Source organism: Convolutriloba macropyga, chromosome 12 (assembly GCF_964194025.1).
Source record: "Convolutriloba macropyga chromosome 12, txConMacr16.3, whole genome shotgun sequence".
In the NCBI taxonomy this organism is placed as follows: domain Eukaryota; kingdom Metazoa; phylum Xenacoelomorpha; order Acoela; family Convolutidae; genus Convolutriloba; species Convolutriloba macropyga.
Genome location: NC_134479.1, coordinates 31,252,546 through 31,267,997, shown reverse-complemented (window position 1 = coordinate 31,267,997; position 15,452 = coordinate 31,252,546). Strand labels below are relative to the sequence as shown.

The following is a 15,452-nucleotide window of genomic DNA, read 5'->3' as shown; positions in this document are numbered from 1 at the left end:
CAATCACCGCATTTCTTACGAAAATTCACCGCATTCACCGCATTTCTTACGAAAATTTACCCAAAAACCTCGACCCGGGATTTATTGAAGAACATATTTTATTTTCGGCTGCGTCATTCGTTGTTTTCTCGCGTCCAAATTCAGTTTTTCGCCGATGAAGAGTTAGTGCGTTCTAAAATATGTTTATATTTCAAGAACAAACTTCTTAATAAAAGTCTTCCAAAAGTCTGATCAACGATTTAAAATTTATCATGGCTGAATATTTTCTGGGGGCGTTTGATAATGAACCCATTAACATCTATCATTTACGGGTATTAAAATTTGGTCATAAGCGGGCCAATTACCGACTAAAAATCTTATACCTATGGCCTGAAATTGACAATCTTAGAGCCTAAAAATTAAGTACAGCTTGAGTAAGACTAAGTCTGATTTTTAAAAATTAAATTTACAAATGGTTTAAATGTTTTCACTTACCGAGGGTTATGTCTTGGGTTATGTATCAATGTGTGCTCAAATGTCCTAGTTTCAGATGAGGCAATTTATTCAACAATGGTTTTATTCGAGCAGAGCACAATGGTTAATTAATGTGAGCAGATTTGATCTCATGTAACATCTCGATTTTAATCCGTTCAACAATCAAACAGAGCTAGAAATTTCGGTTGATAAAATTAATCTGTTATGACTACCCATTCGCAGCGTCATTATATGACATGATGCACAAATTCATCTTATGAGAACTTAATTTCACCTTCAAATAAGAACAAAACCTGACCTTTAACACATGGAGAACTGATGACGTTTGGAAAACTTGGACAGACTCCTAAAAAATATTGAAAATTAGCGCCTGGTTTGAACCCAAATGTTTTATTTCTATTTCAGTCTCCATTGCAATAAAGAGGTTTATTTACAGAAAATGTGACCAAAAATCTTCCAGTCAGTGAAGATTTGACCACAGCTGAGATCCATGAGCAGTAAAAAAAAGTTTCAATTGAACTATTTCATGCATCTTCAATTAGTATGTTTGAAATAATTGCAAGGACTCACATGAAAACATGCAAAAAATGCATAAGTGTTTGAAACATAGCGCCCCATTCAAACCTAAATGTTAAATTTTTCCAGCTTCAAATGCAAAAAAAACTTTCAGATTAACTTTATTTATCCAATCATCAGAAAAAATTATGCATATGTCGCTAAAGTTTAAACTTAGCTTTCGGGAGTTAAATCCGAATTTGGTATTATTATTGTGCAGAAACGGCCTTAAGATTTGTATACTCTTAAATTCGTTATGTTTAATTCACAGAGAGCAAAAATTTCACAAATTTGACGCTTTCATTTAAGTTTCATTCTCGTAATACTATAATGCTTTCAATTCTAATACTTAAAATATCCTTCATAGTATGAAATGAAGCGAATTTGAGGGTGTGGAGATCAAACCAATCTGCTGCCCAGATTAAGATGTTGCGACGTTTCTTTTGCTATTTTTATTTTTGTTTAAAAAATTCACCTCAACGCTAAATTTTACTTTTAAATTGTCTTTCGACCATCTTAATCAATTTTGTGTTGCAAAGGTTGCCGCATTTTGCTCTCGTATTGTGCCAGACGCCTTGCTATGAGTCCAGCTCGTTATTATGGCAATGACAACTTTTAGTAGAGGTTAGCAGGGCCTTAACTACCTTAAATTTCGAAAACAGATTATTGGAATTGCAAATAATAATGCAATGAAAGAGTGGTTTCCTTGCTCGATGAAACCATGCAAAGACGACAAAAAGCTATTAGCGCTAAATAAAATCTATTTGCGAGATTGCGATTAAAATGGGCAAAGATGATTGAAATCATTCCTGAATAGAACGCGAAAGCATTGGTCGAAACAGGTGTTTCAAAAATGAAAAAAACTATGACCCAATTAAAATTGCCGATGAGCGTTAGTACGTGTCATATGTGAAGGAATTGGCAGAAATGTGTGCTTTTTACCGAAAAAATTTCTGAAATGTTGACAGTTGAGAAAATTTTCTTTTTGTAAGGTGATGCACGGAAAAAGTGACATCCAAGATCATGGACCTACCACGGACCTGTCTCTTAGAGTTTTCTGCGCTGACCAAGTTGTTAGTGGTGAACCGTCTCAGAGTAAGAGACGTGGAAAGCTCTTGGGCGGATAAATTGGACTTCGGTCACGCAATGTTAATGGTATCTATTGAAAATTTCACACGAAGCTCAAGGAAGCCTAAACCGTGTGGGACGAAGATCTGCGTAGCAATTTCTACTTGATTATATGTTATGTTCTACGGCTTAAAGAATTGAGATGTGATCTCCCAACTAAATTGCAATTTCGTGCAAACAAACACTTTAACGAATGTGCTGAAGTAATCAAATAACATGAGTTTGCAGAAAAAGTTGGCTGCCTGAAATTAATTGATGTGCTCCTTAGCTAACGACAAGTGAACTAGAAATATTTTGATGGAGGAAGTCAGTGCATAGGCTGTACGTTGAAGAAATATTTGAGAGCAAAATGACACAACGAGATAAAATAAACAGAGAAATCAAAAGAACCACACCTAAATTCAAAAAATGAGTAGTCAAGATCAATCTTGAAAAAGTGGAAGCATAACTGAATGATTATGAACCGGAAGGACATAGAAGACTTGAAGTAAACGTTATGAAAATGGAAGGAAAACTAGGTCGAATGTTACAAGAAAGTGAGTAGCTCCAGAAAAGTCAGTTTCTTTAGTATCAAAAGAATTTGATCCATCAACGACTAACTCAAAATGCCAAGCTGCTAGAAACCTTCTCGATGAAACTAAAGTCAGAAGAATTTTTGAAGACAGGCCAAAGAGGCTGAGGTTAGACTTACATTAAGATCCTTGGAATCTGAGAAACACAGGAACACACTGGAGTTTTTCTAGATATTCTGAACGCACCTGAAAAAAATTAGTTCCTTTTCTCTCATATTCACGAGCAAAATAATAGAAAGAACGAAAACTAAGACTCAAAAATTTTTCAGTTTGTTCAAGACAAGTTTAAAATATAAAGTCTGAAAAATCATCATGAATATATGCGAGAATTAGAAGGAAAACGTCTACGCAAAAAATCAAAAGCGCAATTGCAGAGCAAACTCCTCACCAACTGGACAATTAACAGAGTTTCACCAATATGCATAGAAGCATTCTGGAAATAATAAGAACATAAACAGAGATCATACAAAACTTGAGATGACCCAGAAAAGAGCTAGTTTTGGTACTTTTTGATCGTGCCAGTGCTCTTAAACATGTTTATATAGGTGCCATAATGAGATAAAGTCAAGAACCTCAAAAGAAGCCTGAAATTGCAAAAATTTAAAGAAGCTCATGACTAGACTCACAACAAGGTCAAAATTGGAAAAGGAGTCGGAAAAATTTTTTCTTCGGCCCAGAAATTTTAAGTCTAATTTTTTACTATGTCTGCGAAAAGAGATCGTTCATTGAAGATCAGATTTTTCATGATAATGGCTTAGTAATACCGGCGGGAACCAATTAAAGGCACAGAGCAAACTATTTGAATCTATCCTGCAGGTAGAGAATATCCTCATGGAATTATTGTTCCTAAACTGAAAGAAAAACTGCATACATGAATTGAGCATGTAAGATGAACCTCAGAGCAAAGGAAAGAAGGAAATTGCTGAGTTTAAGCGTCTGGTTTCAACAATAAATAGAGAGCCAAAAAGAAAAATTGCAGATGTGAATAAAACTATACTAAAATGTTTATAATTTTTTGATAAAATGAGACCTGCGCTAAACATCTCCATTCTCATATTGAAAACCAAATCTTGGCTTAGTGAGATTTCCAATACACCATTACTGCTTAATCCGTTTTAAATATTCAAGACACAAGAGAGGTATATCAAGAAATGGTGCTGCTCTCTACAAAGCTGATTGAAGTGTCTTTGGACATAAAAACAAAAAAAAACAAACATTAAGGAAACACTAGAACTGAAATCTAAAAATTTGCTTAAAAGACATCAAGATAGAATTTGCAATTTGAGGACCAAAAACTTTGCTGCGTCTCAGAAACCTGTTTGACGACGACTAAAAAGAGACTAGAGAGGTTGTCAGAAGAAAACGTTGTAGAATGACATGAGCCTTCATCAACATAGGGGTTCGCTAAAAAAGTGTATACCCGAAAAATATCTATGGGCTCCAGAGAACAATTCTTTGCATGAGAAACTGAAATTTATAAAAAGCACTATTTAACAAGGAAGAAGATGCTTAGACATCTCAGAAATGCCTACGTTGAAAGTGGCGATCGATTGGACATGAATCCTTTCGACTCACGTGTAAGACCGTAGTTTTTTAAAATACGGATTGCAAAATGACACACAAGATAATTGGATGCTAACGTAAAAAAGACACAATTTGAGTGCCCAATAGCGGAGAATGATGATAATCGAGGAAGCTTACCATATAGCAAAACCGAAAGGTACTGACTTGAATCAAAACAAAGTGACTCAAAAATACAAGGACATTTATCGGTGTCTTATTTTTTTTCGGACAAAAACAGTTTAAATGTGCAAAAACCATTGCCGGATTAAACATCATTGGTCACACAACACCAGCCACATAATTTGAGAAACAGTGACTAGATGGACTGATAGCCCGAGGCTCTTCTAACTCATACGCAGGGGCACCATACTTTGGCTCCTTCTATGCCGCCTTGAGAGTGTATTATTTTGTGATCTATGCCAACCTCTGATGCTGGAGACTGTTGACAGGTGGATTTGGGTTAATAGCAGCCTTTACGTATCGGGTGGCCTACTCTAAGTCTAAACAGAAAGCTTATTGACCATTTTATACTAATCAAAAACACCCTCACGTACAAAACGGTCGCAAAATTGATTCAAGTGGCTCTAGTTTGTTTGAAAAGACTTTCAAATGCAGATATGGGAAAAAGAAGACGTTGAATCTAATAAATTGTCACTTGATTGTTGAAATATGGAATTTTGTTTTTAACTCTTATTTTAATAACGTCTCAAGTATTTTTGGTGAGAGGTTTGTATAAGAAGATTTCGGCTGTTGTTTTATGCGAAAATCAAAAATATCTATATACAGAAATAGTAATATTGTTTGAATCATAGTTAGTCAAAATATTTTAAGTTAAAAAAAACTGATGTTTTGCTCGCAAAATACCGAGCTAATAGCAGGTATATGCACCCTTTACACGAAATAATTTATCTAAAAATTCCGATTGGGTCATAAGTGTTACCAAAACGTCAAAAACACAATTAGAACTCTTCTTGCATTCTCTAGCATGATAAAATTGATTTAGTTTTATCAGTTTCTTCGCATATTTCTGACACGTTGTGAGAAAAAAAAATTTGATGAAAACAGCAGGCAAATTTTTGCAACAAGAAGTTACCGCAAAACGAAAAAAGAACTTATCATCTTCATTCGCAAAGCAATCTTCATATAGGAATTTTACAAGATTTCTAAAAATATATACTTTGACATCCAAAGCCTTAATCCACTGACTTTATAAAAGTTATGATTTCAATATTGAAATAAATAATCGTAATCTGAGTATTTTTCCATTTTTAAAATTTTAAAGAGTTTGTTGTCTTTTGAAGCACCTTGCCAAGTTATACGGTCTCATAAGCTTTGAATCAAATAAGAGAAAATGTCTCAGATTTAGACATTTTTGGTTAGATTTCTTTCTGTTCATGCACGATAAATTTCTAATCAGCAGGAATTTTTATTGTGTAAGATCTGGTAACAAGCTCGCAAAGATTTTTCTCGTGAAAAATCCTGCGAGATAGTTCACGAGATTCTTACACAGATTATTACAGAGCAACTTATCAGATCTTGCCCTACATAAATTCCTAACTCACTGAAATCTCTTCTTGTTCTGCTTCATAATTAGCATTTCTTGCGTCGCTTCGTCCCCTACCCCCACAAAATTATAGTCCCCACGAAATTGTAGTCCTCATTATGGTATAATTGCCAAGATTACCAGGTTGGGTGGGCTATACGTTATACGACCACTAATGCAAAAAATCCCTTTTATTGTCTTTTTACGTTTTTGTCTTATTTACGTTTTCATGTACGCCTCTCACTCATTGAGGACTAATACCTCCATGAAAGGTTGTGGTCCTCAGAATTAAATTAAACCAAATGCTCAACCTTTTGATAGTTTCTACCCCTGATAGTTTCAATATGTTGCTCTGGCAGAAAAAAATTAAGCGAATCTTAAGAAAATTGTTATAATAATGTGTTAGAAAAACGGTTTAAACATACTTTTGAACATTTCATTTTGTGCAATTCTTGGGTTCAGCAGATTTTTTGTTTCGACCCCCACTTTAGTGGGGAAGGAAGACCTATATATTCAACTGTTTTTTTTGTTCAGACAATTTTGGCCGCTCGAAATCTTCATCGTAGAGAATTGTGAGTGGTATCACTAAAAAGCACGTAAATCCTAGAATATGGAATAAAAAAGATCTTTTCGATTGTTGTTTTTTACAAGGAGTTATCGAGGTTTAAAGTTTTATGAAGATTCGACAGCTTTTGTTCACATTCTCTGTAATTTTTGCTTAAATTTAGCAAAATTTCTTTAACGTAATATAAAATAAGTTAAATTTATTAACGGTAAGGTGTTTATTGTTACCCTTAAAGAAAGATGAGCGTTGTTGAATTGTTGGATTGAAGTTTTTTAATATCAAAAAATTTTAATAAAAACTTCAAAATTTGAACCTGTTTCATCAAAAATGGCTCAAAATATACATTTTGGTCCAATTTGTTAAAGTTTGCCAGACGTAGTGACCTATAAACCTTAACAAAGACCTATAAACTTTAATCTATAAACGCTAATCTCCAAAAGAGCGCTAATTGAAATTAGGCACCCTTACATTTTCACTTAACAATTGGTGTAATTCGCAAACACTTGGAACACTTGGGCCGTTTTATGAGCGCGCGGCAAAATCAAGGATAAGTCCGATATCATCAAGGATTTTTAGAATCAGAAACTTTATAATTTTTATGTTGGTGCTTCTTTTTTTTGAAAATTTTTTGCTTTCGTTTTTTAATGTTAGTTACTGGCCTTTATTTATTTCACGGCTCCGTTAGTGACAGCTCCCATTTAAATAAACAGGAGTCTAAATGTAGACAAACTTTGTTTTAAGAGAACCAAAGGGTGTTTATGGCTTTGAGGAAGAGTTTTAGTAAACTTTAAATGATTTCTTGTGTTTTGCCTTCATTTGCTATTTTTTTGCGTCTGATTTTTAAGTCTAACCAACCAAGGTCCCATTAGTCAATAATGTATTGACTAATGTCCCATTAGTCAATACTTTTCTAAGAACAACGAATCAAATTAGATCCAAAATATCCTACGTGTACTTGTCAAACTGGAGTTTGATTTGGTAGCAAAGGTTACATTTTTCAGCGAGCGGAAAACAGATGAAAAATTTTGCCCGCGAAAAGCTAGAAGTATTTTTTAAGAATGATTAATCCGCTAGGCTAATTTATGGCTCGCAATAGACACTTTTTCACCACAAATTTTTGCCAATTGTCACTTTTTTCTGAATCCGGTCCGTCTTGTTTTTCACGCCCGTTTTTTTTGAGATCTTCACTGGATAACTTTTAAATTAAGAAGCATGAATTGTCTCTTCTGACTATAAAACGCCTGAAAATGAACTCCATGGTCTAATGGCAATCTCGCTAATGCTCTGCTTTTAAAAATTTTATTAGGTTTTTAAGTGTTTGACTGATTTGCTAAATAGGCCAGAAAACAATTTTATTTATTGTTGCCATGTAAAGAGTTTGCTTAGTTTAAGCGCCTTCTTTTTATAACGGTTAAAAAATGTGGATTTTTCTGATGCTTGGTCTTTTTAAAGATGTGCTCAATTACTTATTCAGCAGCTTTTGAAACAACGAACACAGGTCCACTTATGGGTCAAAAATTGCATTTAAGTTCTTAAGATGGCTTTAGTATTTTTTAACGGCTAAGCCTTATGGAAGGGAAACATAAAATTATGGTAAAAAATTTTTCTTCTCTTTTTCAAGCTAACAGAATAAGTTTTTAGATTTATGCAGTCAAAATTTGACATTTTTCTTTGCCTGATTCTTCTACTATCGTCTTACGCAAAATAAAATAGCCTATAATTCATCAATCTATCTATTGGTAAATGTATTCTAAATATTATTTTTTTCAGCTCAACACCTTTACCTCTCTGAAATTTTTAAATTAAAGACTAAATGCATAGGACTTGAAAAATGTAGCATGGATTCAAATTATTTCACACAAATTGAGCTGTCAATGTTTTGCTCAAGCAAAAAACAAGTAATATTTGTCCCATTAGTCAACACTTTTCGACGAAACACCAATCAAATAAAATCCGAAATTTCCCAAGCGTACTTGTCAAACTGGAGTTTGATTTTTCAGCAAATGTTAAACTTTTCAACGAGCGGAAAGCATTTAAAAAATTTTGCCCGCGAAAAGCTAGAATTATTTTTAATGGATGACTAATTCGCTAGACTAGTTTATAGACACCTTTTCATCAAAATTTTTGTCAATTGTCAATTGTTTCTGAATACCATCTGCCTTGTTTTTCTCGCCCATTTTATATCGGATTTTCACTGGATAACTTTTGAAATAGGAAGCATGAATTGTCTCTTTTGAATATAAGACGCCTGAAAATGAACTCTATGGACTAATGGCAATCTCGCTGATGCTCTAATTATAAATGTTTTGATTAAGTTTGTTAGTGCTTGACTGATTCGTTAATTACGCCAGAAAACAATTGTTTTTTAGTGTTGCCATCTAAAGAGTTTGCTTAGTTTTAGCGCCTTCTTTTTATAACAATTCAAAAATGTGGATTGTTCTGATGCACTGTCTTTTTAAAGATCTGCTGAACTACTTATTCAGCAACTTTTGAATCATCGGCACAGGTCAATGAAACAGGTCAATGCAACTTTTGAAACACTGGTCCACTTTTCGGTCAAAAATGTGTATTCGAGTTCTTAAGATGGCTTTACTTTTTAAAAGTATGGTAAAATATTTTTCTTCTCTTTATCAAGCTAAGAGAACCATTTTATTTGATTCAATTAGTCAATATTTGACAATTTGTTTGCACGGTTTTTCCACTCTCGTTTTACGCAAAATGAAATATCCTCAAATTCCTCAATGTATCTATCGTTAATGGTAACATAAAAACTTTTTTTTTCAGATCAATAGCTTCACCTCTACGAAGTTTTTAAATTAATGACTAATTGCATAGGGCGTGAAAATTGTACCATGGAAGCGAAATATATCAATAAACAAATTGAACTGCCAATTTTTTTGCTCAAGCAAAAAACGAGCAACAATTTTCCCATTAATCAATTCTGTTCTAGAAACAACTCATCAAATAAAATCCAAATTTTCCTAGACGTATTTGTCAAACTGGAGTTTAATTTTGTACTAAAGGCTAAGTTTTTAGCCAATGGAAAACAGTTGAAAAATTTTGCCCGCGAAAAGCTAGAATTTCTTTTTTTAAATGAATGACTAATTCGCTAGACTAGTTGATGGTTACATTAGACAAATTTTCATTACAAAATCTTGCCAATTGTCAATTGTTTATAAATCTGGCCTTCCTTTTTTTCACGCCCATTTTATTTGAAACTCCACTGGATAACATTTGAATTAAGTATCATGAATGGTGTCTTCCGAAAATGAGACGTCTGAAAATGGACTCTATGGTCTAATGGCGATCTATCTGCTGCTGTGCTTTTAAAAGGTTTAATTAAGTTTGTAAATGCTTTACTGATTCGCTAAATACATCATTAAACATTTGTTTTTTTGTTGTCATCCGATGAGCTTGGTTAATATTAGCACTTGTTTTTATAACAGTTCAAAAATGCGAATTGTTCTGATGCTCTGTCTTTTTAATGAAATGCTCAATTAATTGTAGAAAACTTTTATTCTCCTTTTCAAGCTGACATAATCATTTTTTTAAAGATTTTATTCAGGTATTAGTTGAAATTTTTGGTTGACCGGCTCTTCCACTATCGTTGGTTACGTTTTGTAGAGATCTTTCGCAAACTAAAATAGCCTCTAATTCATCTAGGTATCTAATGGTACTGATAATTTAAAATTAACTTTTAACCGTGAGTCTAGCGCTTTTTTTTAAAAGATTTGATTTCTTTTCCATGTACTTTTTTCTGATAGAGACCAATTACTGTTTTGAAATAATGACGTGGTTTTATTTGAAGACTTTATCTTTTGGAAGTGTAAACTTGTCTCGACGCATATTATTTATCAAGTCGTCTCCCCTTGTATCGTAAAATTCCTACGGCCTTTCTAAGCAAGCATTTTTCTGTCTACATATTGAATATTGGGAGGAAAAAAGTTTTTTTTAATTTGTTTGAAAAATCAAACCAATATAATTTTACACTTTTTTCATATTTTTTTAAACTTGTTTTGAGGTTATGTTGTAAGTAAAACCTTTTTTCAGCTTGCACCTGATCTTAAATTAACATGATTAGTTTCTACATTAACGTGGCTACTTTTCGCGCACTCCGATTCCCTTCATGGCATAGAATTCTTCGTATTTTTTTTTACTTGGTTACCTTTGGTTTGCGATTTTTAAAATTTAACATGCAATCAAGTCTGCTGATTGGTTATGTCTCTTTTAGAAAATAAGAACTGATTTGACCTTAGTCGTTAAATATTTCGCTTATATACCAATCCTTATCGACATTTTCGTTAACTTTGTCAAAAATTATCATTTCATTTCCTAAAGCAATTTGATGATTTTTTATGAATTTTATTAACCACAAAATCTACAAAATCTTCATCGATTGTTTTTTTTCTACATCTGATTTTTCAATCTTAGACCTCAGTTTGTTCTTACTTTTAGTTGTCAAGGTTAGAAAATCATTGTACCCATAGAATACTGTGCCTTCCATTTCATGTTCAAACTGATTTTTGCTGATAGTGACTTTAATATTTCCGTCTTCTTTTGTCAATGATTTAGCATAAAATTTCTCCAGTTTTATCAAAAAGCAAATTTTTGTATAAAATTCGAACACCGGTTTTGTTTTAAGTGTGATCAAAAGTAGCCTATATATTTAGGCGAGTTAACTTAATGAACGAAAATCATTCCTGTTTACTTCCTCGCCTTGAAAGTTCACTTCAACAATTTCAGAAATTTAACAACAGTGCTCCTTATCTCTCTGCCATTGAAAGTAAATTCTTCTTGCGTAGAGTGCGGCTAGTGAAGGACACGCCAATTTACCAGATCATTTTGTCAGGACGAAGTGAAAATGTGCGTAATTACATTAAAAGATTCATATAGTGATAATTATTTATTTGATTATGATTCAAAAAGGCTGCAAATATATTAGAATGAAAATTGATTTCTATCTAATGGCTCACGAAACATTTTCAATGAAAAATGGAGCAAATACGATTGCCGTTAAAAGAGATATGTTTCCTGCTGTGCCAATATTTATTAGTTAAATAATTCTTCGCGATTTCGAAGTTTAATCGTTTCTGCAGCAAAAAGAGTTTCCGATACCCGTGTGATCCCACTGCGAAAACACCTCATCCGGACAAGCGTGATGTGTTTTAATGACACAGTATGAACCATTGGGCCATTTATCTTTTTCATTTTCTTTATCACTTTGCATTTTCTTTTCTTCTGATTTCATCTGTTCTATTTCCTCATCATTTGATTCAATATCTTTCATCATTTGTGCCTGGATTTGTTCTGTGTCGTTTCGTAGGATCTCAACATCATCTCTATTTGCTTTCACTGCCTCCAGATTGTTCATTCTGTTCACAAGATCCTCGAGTTGAACAAGGTCATTTCTCAAACTTGCGATTTCGACTTCCTGTTTGATTAGAAGTGAAACAAACAACAAAACGCAAATCACTGTCACGGTACCAGCAATAACGAATGCATTTCCTTTTTCCATCTGTTTTTTAACGGTTTGGACTGCTGCTCTTATCTTCAATTTTCCATCTGCCGCAGTGAAAAATTGCCCTCTTTTCTGATCCCGAGACGACAACTCGCAGGCATCACTCTCTTCAATGATTTCCATTCAGCATGAATTGATCAAAACTTCTTGCCTTCTGCGTCGTTTAACTGTTAATATATTACACACATTGACTGGAACAGGTGATGATCAAAACCCGCGAAAGAGTCATTTTTTGGGGCGAAAGAGTTAAAACTAATGCCAGTCACTTTGATAAGTTGGCTTTAACATGAAGGCTGCTAAAAATCCGTGCGTACCACACAGGTTTCAGACTATACTCACTGAGAACATAAATAAATTGCTCTCAATAAATTTTTGAACCTGAAAGCCCCTGCAAAGTTTAGATATGTTGAAATTGGTTCTAATTCTAATCAAACCATACTTTTAATCATTAAGACTTTTTGTTGCTTTTTTAACGCGTAGCGATCTTTTTGAAGTATAACTTTTTGACTGGGAGCACAAACTTTTTTGAAAAGCGCTCTTTTGAAAAATCTCAGAGCAAACACTCGGGAAAAAATTTAGCACTCCTCAAATCTTGGAAAGTTGTCAACGTGACTGTTTTAAAGCGTCGCATCAATCCACACTAAACAAATCCCATGAAAAGTATCATTTTAAATGCCATGTAAAAAGCAATCAATATTCGCAAAGAACAATGAAAAATGATACATATGACAGTTAGCAGAAAGCGTAGGAACCTTTCTTTAAAAAATCATTCATTATAATAGTGACTAAACGGTGTATACACTGTTACAGATGAAATTTTTTCAAAAAACTTATGTAAAACTTTAAAGTATCATTTTTTAAAACAAGCGAGAACTTAGTTATTTTTTCTTCAAATTCAGTTTTAAACATCTCTTAACCAAATGTTTGGTGCGGAATGTTTGAGATCTCGACGCTAAAATCAGTAAACGTTCGAAACGACTAAAACAATCAGATTCAATTGATAAAATTAGAAAGTGTTGTGTTCCAATTGTTACCAACCTTTTTCAAAGTCAATTTATTCAAATTTTTTTCAGTATGAGCCAAAGATATTTCCACGAGAGCTTTTTTGATTCAAAGTTTTGATTCAGATAAAAAGATCTACATTTTAAGAATTTCACTTCAATTGCTTTAGACAAAACACCAAAAAATTTTCATTAGACCAATATATGAACCATGCAAAATAGACAATACAAAACGTTAAGAAAAATTATGATTCACTGCTAAAATGATTTTGGCTCACGAGGATCAACACGAGCCAGATTGAAAGAAATTTTCAGAAAAAACTTAACTTTTAGAGATATTATTTATCTAAATAACAATAGTGAATACTGTTTGACAAAATAGGAGATATTTTTTGCATTACAGACCTGAAATAAATATGACTTAGTTAGAAAATAAAATGCAATTGGAAGGAATTCTAGGAGATTTTGATTGCAGCAGAATGCTAACGTAATAAGGAAAAATAGTAACCTGAGACAAAAATTGTAGAAAAAATGTGAAGAGAACGATTTTAATTACAAAAAAGAAAAGACAGCAGAAAAAGCATTTAATCAAATTGCAATGTTAACCCAATCAAAGTTATTCTGTTGTAATTCAGTTACGTATTATCCTTTTGAGTGAAATATCTAATTAGCTATTTCTTTTACAACAATTAAATGAAACCTACTGAAAATTAACCGAACTTCATTTTGCTTCCAGTTACGAAAGTAAAAAATTTCTCATTCTTTGTTTCTGAAATTTTGTTATAAGGGCAAAAATGTTGTTTCCGTTGCCTGCATAATAGCTCAACTGATGAAAAAATTCGTGGGCCAGATAATGCAAAAGGAAACACATTTTTTGCTGCTGTAGTTATTCTTGGTTTTTAAAACTGTTTTTGAGTCTGTGTTTTTGGGCATATGATGTCCTAAATAAGCAATTAATTCGAAGTTCTTTCCGAAACAAATAATGAGAAAATTTGTCGCATATGTATATATATATATATATATATATATATATATATATATATATATATATATATATAAATTTATATATATATAATGCCTGATGAAAACATGACGTAGATGTTGGCCTTTTAACGGCATTTTGATTAAGAATCTTGTCATTTATCTCATCACTTCTGATATTGGCCATTATTTTCAAAATTTCAATAGAAACAACGCCCAAACAATCAACCCTAACGGAAATTGATGACATCATTGATAGAAACATTGCTTAGTTCCTAATCTCGTATTCAAAGAAAGGCCGAAAACAAATAAGAAATCATAACTCATAGTCACTCAGAGTCTACAAAGCTAATCAAGTAAAAATCAGAAGGAAAAAATGGTTCTGTTGACAAGCAAAAACCAGAATGTAGGATAAATAATACAGATTTGAATAAAGAGGTCAAAATTTTTTCGCTGCCTCAAAGATGCAGCAAAACTTACCAAGTTTGAAGCAAAGGTTTTGAAAATTTCTCAGTTGTCCTACTTCTGTTTGGTCCAACTAGTTCAAAAGTGATTGCAGTGTCTGTTTGAGATGTCGAAATTATTGATTATACTAAATTTCGGTGTCGGAGACCGGATAATCCTGGGAACAAATAATTTAGGAGCCAATTGCAATGATAATAGTCTTCTCTCACTGCCATTAGACATGCACTGTCGTAATCCTCGACGCCTAGATAAGCTGAAAGTTGCTTATTTTGGCGTGGAGGATTCCAATTACTTAAAATCGATGAACAATTCCAAATGAAAGCTAGATAACTTTACTATCATCGTTTTACGTTCAATGAAATGAGGTATCTCGACAAACCACAGTGCACCTCCTCCGGACTGGAATTCTTTTGATTAAGCTTGACTATATTTGTTGACATAAGTGTGGCGCTAATCAGATGATTCAGACCAAAATCGACGCCAGCTGAAGTTGAGTTCTACATACCAAAAAAAAAAAACGCACCAGTGTGAGTGGGTGTTGTGCGTTCAAAATTACCTGGTCTGGAAACATGAACAATTAAAAGTCTGGCTGTATATAAATTTGGACGCACAAAAGCCTGTGCGTAGAACCCTCGACTGCACGAAAACGTTTTTGGTAGAAGAAATTAATAATAAGAATAATTGTGGTTTCTGCGTAAACGCAGCGGAACAGCATTCGGTCTACAGTAGCCTGTTTTTCAGCTGCCCTTTTTCTTAATATTCCCCACATTTCAGACTGATCTTTTTATGAGCAGCATCTCTCTTTTTTGGTGACTATAGCCACTTTTTTGCGTCTGAAACTTTCACGTGGTACCAGTATTGCAGCCAACATTGGTCAGGCTGTGGTCAACCTGAAGCTATGGTTAAGTAAGAGCTCATCCTCACACAGACAGCTTCACGGAGGCAGCGGATTGAACTCTCAATCATTGGCGTGTGAACCACACACCTTACCTCTCGGCAAATTGCTTGGATCTGCTCTGATCTTAACACAATTTTATGCTGAAAGTAGAAAAATCATTTAGTATACATATATATTCGCAAAATTTTC

At 33.4% G+C, this 15,452-nt stretch overlaps 1 protein-coding gene across 1 annotated transcript; it reads right to left on the bottom strand.

Annotated features, from left to right (window-relative positions):
* Nucleotides 1-11,331: 11,331 nt before the first annotated feature.
* LOC142350739 (uncharacterized) lies at nucleotides 11,332-14,437 on the bottom strand. Its single transcript, XM_075402690.1, has 2 exons — nucleotides 14,381-14,437; nucleotides 11,332-12,085 (listed from the first exon to the last, which is right to left on the bottom strand). Exon 2 carries the CDS (start codon nucleotides 12,039-12,041, stop codon nucleotides 11,481-11,483), a length of 561 nt encoding a protein of 186 aa, XP_075258805.1. The 5' UTR covers nucleotides 12,042-12,085; nucleotides 14,381-14,437; the 3' UTR covers nucleotides 11,332-11,480.
* Nucleotides 14,438-15,452: the final 1,015 nt, after the last annotated feature.

Coding starts and splice junctions, on each gene's coding strand:
- LOC142350739 (XM_075402690.1), bottom strand. CDS start 12,041: ATGGAAATCATTGAAGAGAGTGATGCCTGCGAGTTGTCGTCTCGGGAT.